Source organism: Anopheles marshallii, chromosome 2, assembly GCF_943734725.1.
Source record: "Anopheles marshallii chromosome 2, idAnoMarsDA_429_01, whole genome shotgun sequence".
NCBI lineage: Eukaryota > Metazoa > Arthropoda > Insecta > Diptera > Culicidae > Anopheles > Anopheles marshallii.
The window spans coordinates 82,308,876-82,328,300 of NC_071326.1; the positions used below are offsets into that span (position 1 = coordinate 82,308,876).

General features: G+C 41.2%; 1 protein-coding gene across 1 annotated transcript; it reads left to right on the forward strand.

Annotated features, from left to right (window-relative positions):
• Positions 1-17,506, forward strand: LOC128719383 (sodium-dependent neutral amino acid transporter B(0)AT3). Its single transcript, XM_053813008.1, has 9 exons — positions 1-289; positions 10,442-10,674; positions 10,744-11,318; positions 11,388-11,535; positions 11,617-11,818; positions 11,888-12,047; positions 12,131-12,293; positions 12,368-12,568; positions 17,252-17,506. The coding sequence occupies exons 1-9, from the start codon at positions 1-3 to the stop codon at positions 17,504-17,506; spliced, it is 2,226 nt and encodes a 741-aa protein (XP_053668983.1).
• The last annotated feature ends 1,919 nt before the right edge of the window (positions 17,507-19,425 follow it).

The window sequence follows — 19,425 nt, forward strand, 5'->3', positions numbered from 1 at the left end:
ATGACGACTAAGGTGGACGGGGTGCCGGGTCCGCGGAACAATGGGCACGAGATGGCCCCGCTCAACACACGTGCCCGGGGCGATGGTACGCACGGCGTCACGATCATGCTGTCACCGCCGGACCGTAGCTCGATCGGATCGCGCGACGGTGCCGGCGCCCTGCCCGATGGCGACCCGGACCGGGCCGCCTGGTCCGGCAAGATGCAGTTTTTCCTCAGTATTATCGGGTACTCGGTTGGGCTTGGCAACATCTGGCGGTTTCCGTACCTGTGCCAGCAGAACGGAGGAGGTAAGTGTGCTTTGCTGTTAATCCTCGTACGAAGCTGGCTTCGATCGATATGTTTCGCCGTAGCCATAACCATGGTGGGCTGGTGCCAAAAATCGTTCACGAACAGATGTACCATCAGTGGCAGGGTGATAAATTATTGAATTAAAATCAATTTCTCTGGCCCACCCCGTAGACGGTTCATAAGGCGTCCCATTGGGAGGATTATATTAAGCTACCTGTATTTGGCGAGCAGTTTATTTCACTTGCACTTGCCTACCATTGGAAATGGTCCAACGGTAGTGGATTTAGAAAAACGCGTTATACCACGAGTATAACAGTTTTAGTACGAAATATTATTCTGGGCATCTTTTCACAGGCTTGGTGGAAAACATTATAAACGAAAGGGATTGAATACAACATTCTCGTAAATTGATCTACGAAAAATGTTGAACAAACATAATTCTCATTTTAAATAAGTTGATACAATGATGTGTGCTAATTACTTAAAATTGTTAGAACAATTCTTACATTCATTGTTCAATCCATATGTATTCCGTTAATTATATTTCTTGAATTTATCATTCCGCTGGTACAAAATACAATCGAAAACTCCATAGCATTTGCCTTCAACGTGGAACAACCACAGTCAGTGTCTAATTTATTATCGAACCACCCTACCACCCTCCCATCTCGATTGTACCGCCCGATCGCTGCAACTGTTTGCGTACGCGCACTGCACTTCGTATCAATTACGGAAATTTGTTCCAATCAGCACCCATTGGTTGGTACGGTTCGCACTTCGATTGATACTGACAGCGGCGTCTTTCAAACGTCAATAGAAAGCTAGAAGAATCGACACACGCCCTAGTCATGGCTGAAGGCAATTGAAAACGCGTAAAAGTATCATGTCTTGGGAACGATCTTTGGAAATGTGGAACAATGCCTACTTTTATCGACTCTTTACAAGCGTAGCTTACCAAGGTCTAATGTTGCAGCAAAAATATTGCTCCTTACGCGATAATACATACTCCATTTAATGTGTATGTAAAATATACGTTGAATTCTTTTTTCTTCTTTATGGGTACAACAACTTCCACAGCTCCAGGTCTGCCATTTCTAGTTTTATATGAATTTTATTTCCACGTGGCTGGATAGTCTATCCTGCGTACGAGAAATCGGTACGATTGGGATTTTGAACCGGTCTTATTGTGTGAAAACCTATGCCGGTATCAAATACACATCCACCCTAAATATCAATTAATAATTAAAAATATCTAAATTAAAACCATAAAACCATTTATTAGTCATTTGTTACAACAAATATTGGCCACTCATATTAATATACTAATTAAAATAGATGAGATTAGAGCGATTTTTTTCTTACCAGAAAAGTTTTAATTATGCTCATCAGTTTAATCGATTAAACAAGAATTTACCAACATTCCACTGCTTTCCAACGAAATACCTTTCAATGTTTAATCGAATCACATCGCAAATCGTGCCGTGCCAAAACTTTTGCTTTTAAAGCATGCGTCTCCATTGGCATAGAGTTTGAATTATCTTACCTCACGATATCATTGGTTATGGTTAACTTAAAATGTTTTATACAATAAAAGGAGTTTTTATGGTGATAACTCCAACACCAATATAATTAGGAAAAAGTATTTTTGATTGAACAAAGTATTGACAGTATTGACACTAAAATTAATTTTATTGATCATACGATCTTCTTAAATTTGAACAATTCTTTGCGAAAAGTAAATAAAGTAGTTTGAAATGAAAGTTTTTAATTTTTCTTTTCATATTAACATTAAATTGGTTTGTGGTTGAGGCGGCTCGGTGGTATGATGGTAGCGGCGACGGTCTTCACAAGAACGGACTGGATCAAAATCACATCCGGACCAAACCCCCGTAGAAATGACTGATTATCCGGCTGCGTGGGAAATTAAATCGAAACGGCCAGGCTGTTCTAACGAAAAAAATAAACAATAAAACTGGTTTGTGGCGGCCGTGTGTGGAATAAGGTGCCCTTTCACTGTTCGGAGAAAAAAATCTGAAAACGAATGTGAATTGCGCGAATGATTAAGATTCCAATAGATTTAAGCAATACAGCTGCTCCTCTGGAATAAAAAAAATGATAAGTAAATGAATGTTAGTTGAAAATCCCTATTGTAGCATGGAGTTCGGTGTAGTAAACCAAAAGTCTAAGTTTTAATTTCGCTTGTTCCATTATCTGAAGGTCATTATTCTAAGAAAAAAAAACAAGTAAAAAAAAGGAAGTAGATGTTAGAAACATATTTTTGTAGGCATTTTTTTTGGAACTAAAATGAAGCAAACTTATTTTATTTATCTTATTTTATGTAATAATATATGCAGTCAAGATTTACTAAAGTTGAATGATACTGAACACTCATGAAAAAGAGTAATATTCAAAAAAAATATGAAGAAGTCCATAGATAGTAAACCATTTTTCATCAGATGATTTAAACATTTACTTTCCTGTAACAATTTTCTATTTCTCGCGATCTAATGTTTTAGAAGCTATAATGCACAAAGCAATACGACCCACCAATACGGTTCTTCACGAATAAAATAACTAAACAGTTCACTTAGCAGCAAAATGAACCAAATGAACTAGTACCCACGCTAGCGTTTTCAGTTTCATCCAGTTGGCACTAGCGTGTGATTGATATCAATTTCAATCGCTCTAAAAAGCTAGGCGCCTCCATTACAATCGTTAAGCGATTAAAACGATCAACCTTGATCTTGCCTCGTGCGATGCTATCGACCGGCAATTTAGTTTCATTCATCAGTCATCGCTCTTCGGTCCGTTGGTGCATTTTTTTGCCTTCTTCTAAAGTACATGCTAGTAAAACCATTAGCAGGCGCCTTCCGCCCTTGGCCGCACAAGTTCACGAGCAGCGGCAAAACAAGGGCTCAGAAAGCTCGCCAGTGACATTCGAGCCACACTTCACTTCGATCGATCGGACAATACAGTTTGCACAGATTTTGCGTCATTAAACGAACGTTGGCACCCCCTTTGCACAATTTTCGCGCGCTCGCCGCATGATTTTCGCTCGGCGACACTGCAATTACACACTTGCGAGCGCACTGCATTGGCAGTAACAACCACCTGACTGGTTGACCGCAGTATGCGGCAGGGCGGAAGTGGTTTGCATTAATTGAAGGTATGTGTCAGTCGCTCTCGGTTCGATGTTCGCAATTGTTTGTCGCTGGCCGAGCACAATCGAATCGCTGTACATTATGAGGCCAGCATTACTCACTGAGTTGTTTGCACTCCCCTGTGTACTAAGCAGTACTAAGCGCAAAGAACCCACTCTTCTAGTGCTGATGGGTCGAACTTTCGCCCACAAGACGTAAACAAATGCATCACTCATTCAGCTGACGTTGAAAAAAAAAGCGACAAAGCCTGTCAGTGGCAATCACATGCTGGTAAAAATAACGCATGGATCATGGTGTGTCTCAGCTGGCAGCATACCTGAGCAATGAAACATTAGCCCACTTGTACCTGGTGTCCAGATTTTACAACTGTGCACCTCGGGACTGGCACAAAGTTGACTCAGCTGATGGAAAATAAGTTCACCCGTATATCGCCCCCAAACCGAAGCACATTTTTCTCACCTTTGGCACAGACCTTCGTTGCCCGCCTTCGCCCCCCAAATGCGTGTCCCCGACGGATGCCAATGAAAATCGCTCGGATGGCGCCAAGCAAGCGCCAAGAGGTCGGGTGGGTGTGTGTGCGGCACTACATTTTTGCCGGTCGAGTGTTCTGCTTCAGCACCACGGTCTGTGTGCCACTATAAATACGTCGCAGTACAGGGGTGCCCGCAGCGAGCACTATAATCGATCAATCGAGCGAGGAGGTGTAAAGTCCAGCTTTTCGATCGATTGAAATTGCATCATGAACTTTGTGTGCTGTGTGCAGCACAAACGGGCGGCTACCGAACGAACATTATTTTTCTCAGCAACGGACCAATCCCGGCACCGGGACCGGGGAAATTGTTTGTCTAGAACGGGGAACTCATGCTGTGGGAACTGTTTGCAAAAACCACATCCTCCTCCATCGCTGTAACGAAGGATTGCGTGTCACGACGCCCTAGACACTGCTGACCTACAGCGCCGTAAGCACAGCCACCTTTACACGGTGCTCTGGGGATTTGGCAGGTGCCAGAGGTTTGCGGACACCCATTTCCCACTACTGTCTCGTCATGGCCGTGACGGTCGCACGAGGAAACTAAGTTATGAAACGCTGGGCGCGCACTGGGTCTGCCACTACTACGACTACCACTACTACTGCTGCTGCTTCGCGAAAGATGCGATATGAAAACACTAACTCTACCGCGAGCTGAAGCATGATGCAGCAAGCGCAGCATGTACGGCATCAGGTGAAAAGCGGGAAAATGACGATGCACTTGATCGCAATAAACACGGCGACTCGTGCCCCGTGACGCTTACACAACACGGCGACCGGTTACCGGGAAGGAAGCAGAGTGCGATGCCATAGAAAATCCGTTCTGCCGCTGCCATTAAACTAGAGCATGAAATATTAAATGGAAAATGGCAAACATGAACCAATGACGCAGCTACTCGCGTTTGCACTGTCGCGGTCGACGGTTTTATTTTTGGACGACACATTTCGGTAATGGACGTTATATTCGTTGTATGAGCGCGAATAGTTTCGACGCGGCGCATTAAGGAACATTTGGGGGGGCGTAACAAGGGCGTAACGAATTTGGGATAATATATTAATATTTACCAGAATATTTGTATTTGACGGATGAAACGGGGTAATGAAAGTAGATCTGACAATAGAAGAATGGGAGGAAGCAGCACCGACAGCAACATTGATATTGAGATGTGCGCTGACTGCCTACCGGTCTTTCTACAGTCTGAGGACCTGTCACACCTGTCGCAATGAACAAAACTGTGACTATTTAGAACTGATACAGTTCCAGTATTCAGATAAGCCTCTGAGACATGGACTTTGATGAAAAACCGACGAAACCCTCTCAGCCGCGTTCGAGAGGAAGATGCTCAGAAGAATGTTTGGCCCCGTATGGGTGGAGGCACCGCTACAATGATAAGCTCTACGAGCTGTAGGAGGAACTCACTTATCGTACAGTGAATTAGAGTCATATCATTAGAATGACACCGGACGACCCTGGCCGTACTATCGTTATATATCATTCACATGGATAGTGGAGGCATGGTAGGCCCAAATTGAGATAGAATAATGGCATTTTTGCATCCACCAGAATGGTCGACTTCAGATTCAATAAATGTAACAAGTGAAACATAGTCAAATCCTCAATAAATATATAAATAAAATAGGATCAAATTGTAAGCTTCCTGAAGAAAAATGTTGAGCGAATACAGCTTAAGAAAACTATACGAAAAGTTACATGTTTGAGTCACAGTACATAGGTGTCCCGGTGGTATATTGGAAGCGGCGCCGGTCTTCACACGGCAGGAGTCCAAAATCCCATTCGGACCAATCCCCCGTAGCTAGAACTGACTATCCGGTTACGTGGTAAACTATGTCCAGTAAGCAAACAGAAATGGCACGCATGACCAAGTAGGTCGTTACGCCAATAGGAAGAAGATACAGTGTGTAACGATTTATAGGATTTATAACACTGCCACAAGGAACCAGAAACCACAACTAAATTTCCTCAAAAACCCATGTAAAACTTGGAAAACTCGCTATAAAAAACAGCGGAAATTTGATTGCTTGAGTGCTTTAAACTACCTAAGCACCACAAAAAATTTGATTATGAAACTATTTGGAACAAATCGAATTTGTATACAAACCTACTTCAGCCCATGGATCGAAAACAAAATTGATTGTTCCCGACGAGATCACAAAAAAATGTTAATGTTACTTACTTACTTTATCAGCACAACAACCTCAAGAGGTCTGTAGACCTAGTCATTTCTGTGACTTTATTTACCCGTAGCTGGAAAATAGTCTGTCCTCCGTACCAGGGGTCCAGGTCCAGATGGTCCAGTTGGGCTTTGGTCCAGTCTGTTCGTGTGAAGATCGGCGCCGCTACCATCATGGGCCGCCCCAATTAATTTGAATAAATTAATTAATAATTTACCGGGCTGCCCCCACCCAACTTATATACAGAAAAAAAGGTTAAGTCACTCCCCTTCGTGGGGTCCCAATGAAGATTTGAACACAGCACGGTCGTGTAGTTGCCTTACGCATTACCAATTACGCCATTGGAATGGCACAGAGAGCTTTTGATATTGACAGGGTAAAAGCATCGAACAGTCTAATCAAAATGCTCTCCACTCTTAGCACGTTAATAGGAACTGTTGTGCTTTTAAATGAACTTCTTGCGTTCTACATCTTTTTGTAATAATTTGGAGGTAAAGTAAAATGATGCTATTTCATAAAATAATACCAGTGAAAGAATGTGATATGAAACATTCAATTATGCTACTGCAACATCACACATAGTGGTCATAAGCATTAAACTTCCATCCAACGCATTATAATTGGATGTCAATCACCTAAGCCCCAAGCGGACATTCATTGCAACCGGTAAAAATAGCTTCCCTGCCCAGCACAGACACTGAATGAATGTCAGATGTTTTACAATAGCATACCATCCGACAACGTTTCCCGTGATCTTTTGCACGTAAATTGACTGACGAACAATACCTCACTCTATAGCACGTTTCTAACTCACTGTCATTTTCCACACCCATCCCACGTCTTTGGTGCTGAACGCAACCGAAAGTTACAACCATTTCCATCGGCATGGGCACGTTCCGACCGTACGGTCGGAAAAGTGATTTAATATGCGCTTTCATGTGCAGATTTACTGGCAGCTGGTGCAAGTGTATCGCTCCTTAAGCACTTCATTAAGTACAGCAAGTTGACAAGCGTTTTTAATAATACCATTTGTCCGGCTTCTAATGATGGGCATAGTTTGGAGAACATTTGCAAAAATGCACATCTGCTTGTGGCCACAAAAAAGGGTGGCCCAAATATAGTATGCACGCAATTGCATATGACTTAGTATCTTGTTTTGTTGCATGAACATGCAACATGTTTTGAGCCCAACTTTGACGGAAATAAATGTTCGCATCGTTCGCGAGGAATGCATCGCATCTAAAGAAGATGATTCATTTAAGTATCTCTAGTGGGCTTTTATGGCCAAATGAGTCATTTAGTAATTATAAATGGTTTCCACCCACACTTTGCGCTCGGCTCTTGCGCTGTGACTAACGCCACTTTAATGAAGCGCTGATTGCAAACAGCTGTTTTCGGAGGAGCAGTGTGTGCACTCGACTGCACTGGAAAACTGCATCACTTTGTTTGCACAAGTTGTACTTGGGAATTTATATATGTACGGCGAATGTGTTGTTTGGGATGGGAGTTTGTTAGTTTTCGTATTCTAATGATTGGGAATAATTTTTATAAAAAATAATATATCACTAATTTATACAATTAAACACTCTGCTAAAGTACAATGAACGACAAATAAACTTGTCATTGCTCATAATCTTCAAGAGGTGCTACAGCCATCCAATTTGTGTGGGTTACATATACTAATTGTAACCTTCGTTTCATCTTTTCAACGTTCGTTTGTTAAAAAACAGTCAATCAATTCAGAAAAAACTATGATTGCTTGCACTGACATTCTTTCACATTTTGCATTCCCGCATAGCGCGCGCGCATGCTATAATCAGTAAACACACAGAGCGCAAAGGAAATTGTAATCATAACAAACATAAAGCAATGCCAATGCCATATGGAAATGATTAGTGCTGGATGCGTACTAATGCAACTCTATTGTTGGTTTTTCCACCAAAGCAGCTTCTGGCTCGCGTCTGGTGGGCGCCTCGATGGTTCAAAACCACTAGCAATAGGACAGTTTGATGTGTTACGCCAGCCGCAAGAGCTGCACATGCACCAACGTTCGCCCTCTCATTACTGGCCCGAAAGACACGAACGGGATGTGCGAAGGTTGGAAAAATATCACAATGCAACTTTTCCCCGGCACTGGCAAACTATTTATAAATGTGCAGGAAAATTGTTTTCCTAGCTTTGACCTTGCCACATCAGCCTGGTTCGCTTTCGTGGAACCAGAAATAAATAACCTGCTGTCATGCCATCCTTCGGCATAATCTCCAGCTAACTGCTGGTATAATAACCTCCCCGACGATCGATTCATTCGCTTCAACGCGGGACGTATCGCACCGTTCAGGTGAACATTCCGTTTCGCCAGACAGCAAAACACACCCGGGCACGTGGCACCATCGGCTGGAAATGATTAGTGCGCCTAAAGCTAGGCTAATCCAGCACGAACCATCGGCCAACACGAAAGATCGACAACCGTGGCATACGTTACGGTCGAAGGAAAGTGGCGAAACGAATCGATGCCTCTTGCCGGGCCGGGCAGGCTGGATTTTCCTTCTGGCTGGCGAAAAACTATCCCGCATGTCCCAATTATCTTCGTTGGAAGCTAGAGGCCAAAAAAAAAAACAACAACACAAGGATTGTAATTAGCCGTACGGGAAAGAGAGATTATTGAATGTGTTTGTTAACAGGCTGTTTTGGCCTCCAAAATCTTTCTCTGTTTTTCGAGAATGATTGACACGCCAACTAATTAGTGTATTGATCAAGAAATTGTGGGAAAAGTTTGTGATTTTGTAAGAGTAGTTTAATGGAAACATTTTGTAAATCTATTTTAAGGTTTCTATCTGGAATTGGAAGCAGTTGTAGCAAATATTTGATGAAGTTATTGGACTACGATGCTAAAAATGCAATTTGCACTTTGCACATTTTAGAAACTTTAGTAGGAATTCGAATTGATCAATTTTTCGACCTAGACATCGACGTCATTCGTTTATCTCGATATATTCGATATATATGTTACTATGCATCGTAAACAACAATACGGAACGGACTATCTGGCTCCATTCATGACATGATCAGCTCATCTGCGAGCCCAACGAGTCTTATTTTGTGCTCAATATAGAGGCTCTTGTACAGTTATTAGACCCTTGAAAGCATTAACCTTTCATGCGTGGTTAAGAAGACGGTTCACTGCTCTCCAAGAGCGTTTCTCAGAGGATGATGCCGTTACAAGAACTTTAAATGTTCTGTAACTTCCATTGTCGCGACAAGCATTTTTGATAAAGGAGATTACTGAAAATGGAAGACTGTTTTACGATCAGTTTCAGCCACCAATCTTGTGCGTCTCTCACACATGAGAGTCATAAAACATCCAAGATCTGAGATTGACCTTCAAGTCTCCGAGGATTTCTCCTTTGGGTCTCAAGCTGCAATATCTATTCACCACTCCTCTCTCTAAAAGAAAATGTTTGCGAGTAGCTAAGGTCATTGAAAGATCTCTGATTTTGACATTTAACATAACACTTGAAGTTCATCATCTCATCTCTTGACAAAGTTTCTACCTAAGCTTCTCGTTAAATTCTAGCAAATGATAAAGATTTTTTATCAATATCTCAACCTAGTACTTCACATTACTCATGAAATATTTGGCGTAATATCTAATAAGCATTTTCATACGGGTTTAATTGAGATTTCAATCCAGGCCAGACATGTTCTAATGTCATGAGAATACGGTGGATCAGCTGTACTCAACGAAAAAAAACTTAGAAACAAAAAGGAATACCCAAACAAAAAGCTTTTATACACACAAATAGCGTTAACACTTTTACTGAATTTGGGCCGAGTTTAACAAAGCACTGCTATGCCGATTTGAAATTTTCAAATGTATGAAGTTAAAGCTTTTACAATATTATATTGGTCTTTCTTGGGCAAGACAAGCAAACCTTCCAACATGCTCATCACTTCAACGTGTTCCATTACGGTGATTGGTACTTGCTACCTTGCTTAAGTATGTAACACACCGTTACAAACATGCGATAAACGCAATCAAAGCAAGATCCGACGATAAAAGTGCTCTCGCGGGAAATACACTCGTTCGAACAAGAAAACTCAATTTCTTATCACATCAACAATTTTATCGAGTGAAAAAAGAAACAACACCCCCCGCACCCATTGTCAACAATTCCTCTCCGTTGGAACAAGCGCACCTTCGCTGTTAGATAGTGTGTCACACAAACGGGTGAATAATGTTATACTTTTCTTTTCCGTCCACTTCCCAGGTGCTTTTCTCATACCCTTTATGATTATGCTGATTCTTGAGGGTATTCCCCTGTTTCTGATCGAACTCGGCATGGGACAGCGGATGCGACTCGGTGCGCTTGGCGTGTGGAACACAATCCATCCGTGGCTCGGCGGCATCGGTATCAGCTCCTGCATCGTTACGTTGTTTGTGGCGATCTACTATAATGTCATCATTACCTGGTGCTTCTACTATTTCTTCAACAGCTTTCGGGTAAGTGTGTCTGCTCCCACGCTAGTTGCGCTTTGCTAACGTTGCGATATTTTCGTTTTTTTTGTGTAGTATCCATTGCCGTGGGCCGTCTGTCCACAGCTGAACGGAACCGACGTCGAAGAGTGTGAGCGGTCGTCCGAGACCGCTTACTTCTGGTACCGTACCACGTTGGACGCAGCGCCGAGCATAGACGAAACCGGCGGCTTCAAATGGTGGATCGTGCTCTGCCTGATGCTGTCCTGGACCGTGGTGTTCTTCATCGTGATGAAGGGTATCCAGAGCTCGGGCAAAGTAGTGTACTTTACCTCCCTCTTTCCCTACATCGTCCTGACGATCTTCTTCATTCGTGGTATCACCCTCAAAGGGGCCGGGGCCGGGTTAATGCACATGTACACGCCCAAGGTGGAGAAGCTGCTCGAGCCGACGGTATGGCTGGATGCGGCCACGCAAGTCTTTTACTCGTTCGGGCTGGCGTTCGGATCGCTGATCGCGTTCGGCAGTTACAACACGCCCAAAAACAACTGCGTGCGTGATGTGCTGCTGGTGTCGGTCTGTAATGCGATCACCGCCATCTATGCCAGTGTCGTAATCTTCGCCATTCTAGGCTATAAGGCTACGCTAGGTGTCGATAGATGCATTCAAGTGTAAGTAGGCTGGCGGCATTCTTTTGGCAATCTTATGCGTTATGTCTAAAATTCTTTATCTCTCCACAGAAATAAGCATATTTTAGTCAAACACAATCTACTTCCATCGATGGACGTTGATAACAGCGAGTACGAACACGTGATGGCGAGCTTGAACGAAACGATGACGAAAGAATGGGAGTTTGAAAAATGTAGCCTGGAGGATCAGTTGTCCAGCGTAAGATATCTTTGAACCTTCGAAGTACCAAGCATCTCAATGGATCTTAAAGAATCTTTTTTTCTTATATATTTCTTCTAGGCTGCTGAAGGAACCGGTCTTGCGTTCATCGTATTCACTGAAGCTATCGTCGAACTACCAGGTTCTCCCTTCTGGGCTGTGCTATTTTTCACCATGTTGCTCTCTTTAGGCTTAGGATCGCAGATCGGCATTTTGGAAGGAATGCTTTGTACCATATTTGATATTGATATCTTCAAAAGGATTCGGAAACCGTACGTTACTGGTGCGTACCACGGCGACCTGGTTTTGTCTTGTGATGAATATTACCTTAACAGTTCGCAATACTTTGCAGGTGTTGTCTGTGCATTCTGTTTCTCGGTGGGTCTCATTTTCACCACCGGTGCGGGCGAATATTGGCTGAAAATGTTCGATTCTTTCGCCGGTACGATTGGATTGGTCGTGGTTGCGCTGATGGAAATGATTGCCGTCATATACATCTACGGACACGAGAAGTACGATGCATGCCAATTCGTCAATTTGCACTTTAAATTTACTAGTATTAACGTTCTTTCTTCCTGTCTGTAATAAAAAAAAGGTTCACGGAAGATATTTACCAAATGACGGGCATTCGGCCGGGTCTCTACTGGCAAATGACCTGGCGATACATTGGTCCCGCCATCATGGGTTGCATTCTGCTGTCTTCTATACTTTCGATGCTACTACGAAATCCAACGTACGGCGCATGGAATGGGGAACTGGTAAGTGTAGCCCATGGCCGTGTCCAAAGACAACGAGATGGTAAATTACTCCCATGTCTTTCCTTCCTCTGCAGGGAATTGTCGAAAACAAATCATATCCAAATTGGGTGATGGGCATCGCACTAGCGATGATTGTTGCCGGTGTGCTGCCTATGCCAGTGGTCTTCCTGCTACGACGGTTCCAGATACTGAAGGTTGATCTCGACATACACCAGGGATCGATCCGAAGAAACGAAACGACCGCCTCCACAAAGGAAATGATTGATGAAGACGACGTAAGTAATAGGCTCTACAACATATTTATTACGCGTTATGTTTGTTTCCCCCCTTTTTTGTCACAGCATATATTTTACCTAGGACATTACAACGGAGTAAGAGAATTGTTACTTAAGAATTCAACTTTTATATCATTATTCTTATACGTATAACAGTCGTATAACACATTTAATTTAGATAAATATATTATTTTCACAGTGGAATTTTAAAATACTTTCATTGTTACGTCGTTAAACACAAAATCCTGTTCATCCTACCATCAAGAGGAAACTATTTTAGGAACAAATTTAAAGAATTTTAATTATTTATTTCTATACTAACGGGAACGAACAACTTAAGGTATATCAGTTCATTTTGAAAAAAAAATCGTTAACGTATAAGTAATTTTAAAATAAGCTCGCTTTTCCGTGCCGAAATAAACACAAATGTGCATAAATCAGTATCAGTCACTAGCGCTACGAACGTTCCCGGAACGAACGGTCCAGAGCATAGTACAGATTATTGATTTTAAAAAGGAACTCAATAAGTATTAAGTAAGTACGGTTCATACGAAACCATTCATTTAAGTGTGATTTTTTTTATTCTACACGAACGGCCAGGCCGTATTGCTTACAACTAAAGCTAGCTTAATCGAAGATACAATTCACATTCGTTTGAAGACATTTCCAAACAGTGAAAGGTCACCTTATCCCGAGTGTACTCGGCCAATTTAAGTATGATTAGTTGTCAAAAAATCGAATTTAATTTAAGGAAAACTACGTACAAAAATATTGAAAAAAGGCATTAACATTTAAGATAATTAACAGTATTAAGTTATTGTTCCTCACAGGAGGTTGACATATTATTTTTATTCTAAGACTTACTTTAAGTTCGATTGCTTTGTGTTATCCAAACCATCACACCGTCAATGTCGTGTTTGGCCATACCGTTTGAAGCGCCACATAAAATGTCTCCACCCTGTACTAATTCATCCATTCATGCTAAAATCTTCTTTCTCTCCCTTTCTCTTCTCTTCTTTCTTGTTGTGCTCTGTCCACTGTTGGCCGATGGGAACACACATTTGTAACACATTTGAAAACTTGAATATCGTTTGCTCGTTCGATGTACCATTGCCATTAATTGCCGTTCCGTGTGCTTGCTTTGGTGTTTTGTTTGTAAAATGGAAACCGAACTAATCAACTGCGTTACTGTGCCACCGTTTGAATAAACCATCCATGCGATAATGCAGGTCGTTAGTCCTGACTTGCCACCTCCGCAATCGCTGGCGGCAACACGTTTCACGATCGGTGATTTTGATGTAAGTTTTAACGTATTTTACACGCTTTCACACGCCATTGAGCATCATCTCGTTCTGTGTAGTATGGATCATAAGGTCCTTAATTTTGTCTTTGGAAATTCATCAACTTCATCAAACGTATCAGCTCGAAATACATTTTAGTAAGATGGCTGTATTTCTATTGATGTTTCAAAACACGTACATTCATTTTTCGATCATAAATCATTTAAATGTTATCTTACATTAACTTAATTAAAAAAAAAGCATCAGTGTTAAAATTACGTATTCAAATTATTAGATAAATTAATTTTGTTTATATTTAAAAAAAAGCAATGTTTTTTTTTTTATTTATTTCAAATCTTTCTGTGCGAAATTTTCCAACAAAAATATTTCCTTTTCGATTGATTATATTAAAATGCATCCTGAATTATTGAATTGTTTTATATACGCATAAAATATTTTCTATTTGAAAATGCGAACATGTAATAATTAACACTGATGCATTTAACACAGCCATTGCTTGCTCTAAACTACATCCGATCATCTCGTACTGTTCATATATACTAACTTGATGTATCCTACTCCATTTCCCCGTTTCTTCCACAACTCTTTCTTCTCTTTCTTTTCTCCGTTCTCTTCAATCATAGATACGCTCATAAATTCCCAAAGAACAAAAACTAAAAAACACAACCTCCAAGTGATAAATGTAGCATATATTAACTTAAATCCAAGTCCTCATCATCGCATTTGCGTGACAAACAGTCGGTGCAAAAGCAAACCCGCATCACCGGCACCTCATACACAAAAAAAAGCATCGTCATCCGTTGTAGTGCTGTGCTCTCATGTTGATTGCTTCATTAAGAAATAGGTACGCTAGAAAAAAAAACATTCCTCGATCAAGTCTGATGCTCGATTGGTAGTGAGAGTTGCCGATCGAAGCGAACCGCATGCGCATACGCAGAAAGTATATTCCACCGATTGGTATTATCATCATCATATCTGTACGCGAAAGTGTTTTCTCGCCATTCCTTCGAAAGCTTCGAAAAGCAAGTGAAATTCTCTAACCTCCAAACAACTACCGACACTTCCACGAACGACAATCTCAGGTCTTGTTTCTTTTTAATGTCAAACGTTAAAATCGTGCACTACCGTTTGTTCTTCAAATTAAATTTGCCGCACCATTAAACGTTCACGTTGAAGCTCTTTCTTGCATCATTCTTCAAAAGTTTGTTTGTTTTGCATCTGTTTCGCAATCATTTAAATGTCGTGCCCGTACCGTAGATCAAGCTTTGCCATTTCATCACCGATCGCCTCCATCATACTATCACTAGCAGTTTCGAAGAGTGACTGATGTCCTTTGGCCGAACTTAGTGCCAGTATGTCTGTAGTGCATCCCTTGTTAGCAGTCGTAGTGTCTAGCACGCTCGCGTCAAAGTGACATTGACATGGAGTTTATTACTTGAAAGTTATAGACGAAAACCGATGACGCTAGCAAACGCGGTAAAACGTCACCGGGAAAGCCCGGAAGGATCAGCGCCGGTAGTGTTAGTTACGGCAATGGCAGTTCGAACATTACCAACACCTCCACCATCGGTACCGGTAGCGCCGGTAATAATGCGACACTCGTCACCACCACCATCACCAGTACCGGCACCAGGAAGTCTATCATGAAGCAGTAGGCTTGTACGTGATCCTCAACGGCACGATGGGTGTTTATTGCAGCCTCCGCTGTGCGTATGTGTAATGCACCGAGAACGCACCAATTTAACACAAAGTTCTGTACGCACAGAGAGATACGCACGAGTTGTGGTTAAGCAAACATTAGCGAAAACTTGAACGTATTATTGCTCACTAACGAAACATTCAACACTCCACGAGAACTCCAAAACAATGGCGCTGCTCTGGTGGAAAATTTATGGCAACGTGTAGTTTGCGGCGTACGGAAAATTTCCCCAGCAGTCAACGACCGCGTGCATCCATGTATAAAGCGCTAGCGTGTTATTATTAGTGTCAGTTACCAAATAGAGGAAAAAAACACCGTGTTGCGGTGCGCAAAAAAAATAATCCAAAATAACAAAATTCTATTCCAACCAACCAAAAAACCAAGTTTGGTAAGAACACGATAAAAGCTCTTAGAGTTTGTTGTTGATGTTGATACCGTATCGAAAACGCTACGCCACGTAAAGCTCGATAGATTTACAATTTGCCGAATAATGCTACAGAGAAGCGGCAGTACTGCTCCACTTGGTTGTCGTGTGCATAAACTCACACACCCACATTTGCGTACCTAGGACCGTCATATTATTCAAAAGCGCACTTGTACGCCTACACAGAAGATGGGAAAAGAGCTGATTAAAGCGTAAAAATGCCATCCATTGCCGAATCTAGCAATTCAATGACAATATGGTAATTATAAGTGAGAAATAGACAACCAGTATTAATTTTTGTTATCCATCCTATGTAGGAAAATAGATCATTCGTACGTTGCATACGATCGCACTCGCTCTATCTATATTTACGTTTCGTTCTGTTAAAGTATTTTGATACATTGTACATAAAACAATGATTTTAAGTACATCGATCAAACTTATTTCCATAAAAACATATTATTCAAGAGCAAAATTGCATGAGATTATTCGAAAGTTTCCTTGAGTAAGTTTATTTTAAGCTTTATTTTTAAATAATCGCGTCAATAGTTCTTACTTCTACGAAATGGGTCCTTTATCTTTAGGAAATTCTGCATGTTTAATAATTTTTCAATTGTAGTCAGTTAAGTACAATTAAGTTTAATAGACGTTTTACACATTATTTAAATTCCAGTTATGTCACGCGTTTAAATATTTTTCTTTTCTTTCCAGTTCTAATTTTACAGGGTTACTCACAACATATTACAACACGGCAATCACCATTTATCACGAATGCAACAGATGATATCAAAATAGTAATTTGTTATAAAAGATAACTTTTTGCATTAATATCAGTTCAAGTCTTATGCTGATCTGCACACAACGTGCAGTAGACTTTTCCGCTTTGTATTAGGCCTTATATCAAGGATGCTCGGCTAATACAAAACTAACCGTTGACATTAAAATAGTCACTAGCATTATGATTAACAGGAATATGAATCATGGTTATTGAAGCCATAGTACTGGCCTTGTGTGATATCACGTGTTGCAATAGTTGAAATGTTTGCTGCAGTTTGTGATAAATGGTGATAATTTTGTGATATCATGTGAATATCCTTACATTGGTTGGTTTCTTTTACTGAAATCGTACTTTTGCGAATGAAATATAATTTTGCCTACTTCTTCTTCTTGGTGTATCTTTGTGTTTATCGAGTTATAAAAAATACCTTAACCTAGCCCCACATTTTAACAATTGCTTTCTTTTTCTCATTTTCAAACAGGACGACGATGATGATGATGATGATTTTAGTGGACCTGCACTAGGCGGACCGGTCAATGTTCGGAGCGATTCGGACGACGAAGACGAACCACCGACGATGGGTAAAATGTTGGCGAAAAAGACCGGTGGCACGATGTCGTCGCCGCACAGTAAACCGCAACAGCTGCAGTTTAAAAACCAGCATCATCTCACACCCGACGTACTGAGCCCCGGTTCCCGAAAAAAACCGTTCCGGATGGAGGTGGTCGATTTCTAATCGTTGCGGCGAAATAAGCTGCAACCGGCCAATACCAACACGCTCAACAACGACCGTCATGATTGGTGTGGTGTAGTGTGGAAGCTTTTATCCAACTTTGTTTTAAGTGTACTCCGGTTTAGACAGTTAACCCCTGTTCCTTCGCTAGTGGAAAGTGATTATGCGCGTGCGCGTGCGCGCGTGCGGGTATGCCTGGCACCGACTTAGTCCTTCGGTTTTTCTCCCTTATCCCGAGGGAGGGAAGCGTTCAATGGTGATGATGTAGTGACAGATGACAGCACAGCTGCAACGCGAAAAGGATAACATTGTTACTTGTAAATATCATGTATATTAAGCAGAAGATGCTGAAAATCAAGCTATTTGTAATAGGTTAATTAGGATCGATCCAGGACATGTAAGGTCAAACTTAATTGAGCGCCCATGCTGCTGTGGGGCTCTAGCTCTTGGAGCCGGTTTTACAACCTTCTTCCTCTCGAATCACCTGGTGGTATTTGTGTAGTGAACGGTTATCATTTGGCTGAAAGCGAGCGCGTGGAATCGGCGTCGACGGTGATTGGGGAAAGTTGGTGCCCCAATTCCACCCACACAATGGAGTGCCACAGCTGGAAAATGCAGTATTCTTTGGGTTTGCTAGTTACCTGCTATAGGTGTGTATTTTCCTGTTGTACAAATTGTACTGTTTCATCGAAATTATTACACAAACACCACGGTAGGTGGTGTGCGTTTTCCTCCCCGCCCTGTAGACAGAAAGAGAGGCAGAGAAGAATTTAAAAATAAAAACCAAAAAAAGACGTCAAAAATTATGAAAACAAAAACAAAAAATCTTGCTAAAGGTGATGCACATTGAAAAAAGAGGGGAAACAACCATTAAATAGTAGACACGTGAGAGGAACATGCAGACAATTTCGTTATGCCGAAGCCATCGTTGTGTCGAACCGTTGAATGCGTTAATTTTATTAATTTCAATACCTCGCTCCGGTGGACAAATGTTGTGTCCCAACACCACCATGTGCGCTCGTACAATAATCGTAGCATTAGGCGGCAGAACAGGTTAGAAATTGTTTCACTGCAACCAAAAACCAATATTTATATCTGTGCTTTAGTTTAGACAGTGGTGCGGTTACTATAGTTTGCCATAATACAGTTACGAACCAAAAAAAAACCATACACACACTCTCTCTCTCTCGAGCAAACACCATTATAGCGCAGTGCTCAGCATAATAGGCTAATGTTAAGTGAAACAAATAATTACTACTTAAGTGCATGTGAAGTGTGTAAGATATTACGATACGTTCTCAACCAAAGCGTGAAGTGTTGGTGGAAAGCTCTTGTAAGACATTTTAATGAAGGGTTTGCATAAAGGGAAAATAGAAACGAACCAGATTTCTTTATTTTTTTGTAAACAAATATCTTTAGTTTCGTTAAAAATAGTAACAAGACATAAGAAAAATCCCTCCCTTGACAAACTTAAGTTTGTCCGTATTTTGTTGAACCATAAATGCATTGGCCCTTTCGCAAGGAATAAAATTAACCTGTTTTAGTTCAGTTCAGTTTTTTTCATACTATATATCTCGATGTGAAGTTTCCAAAAATGCGATTCGTTACTAACTTTCGAGGCTTTGCCATCTAATGCAAATTGGTTTCAATGAAGCCTACTTCCCCGCAGGTGCGCCCAGCAGCATGTAAGAAAGTGATAGAAGAGAAACAACAATATGTTTAACCGATGACACAAACATGGTGTGAAATTATTCGACTGCCTGTCCTTAAACCATTTGTAGCAAAAAACAAGGAACCCAAAAACATACAAGAAAAATTTACAGAAGGAAAAAAACATAGTGCCACTACAGTCTCATTTATCAATAGCAATATATTTTAGTGTATTATTGGGTTTATTTTATTCATTTCGTTTTCACAACTCC

Bases quoted from the DNA above. Each gene is read 5' to 3' on its own strand.
- LOC128719383 (XM_053813008.1), top strand. From the start codon at position 1: ATGACGACTAAGGTGGACGGGGTGCCGGGTCCGCGGAACAATGGGCAC. The intron at 10,675-10,743 runs GTAAGTGTGTCT...TTTTTTGTGTAG, and splicing joins ATTTCTTCAACAGCTTTCGG to TATCCATTGCCGTGGGCCGT. The intron at 12,294-12,367 runs GTAAGTGTAGCC...CTTCCTCTGCAG, and splicing joins GCGCATGGAATGGGGAACTG to GGAATTGTCGAAAACAAATC.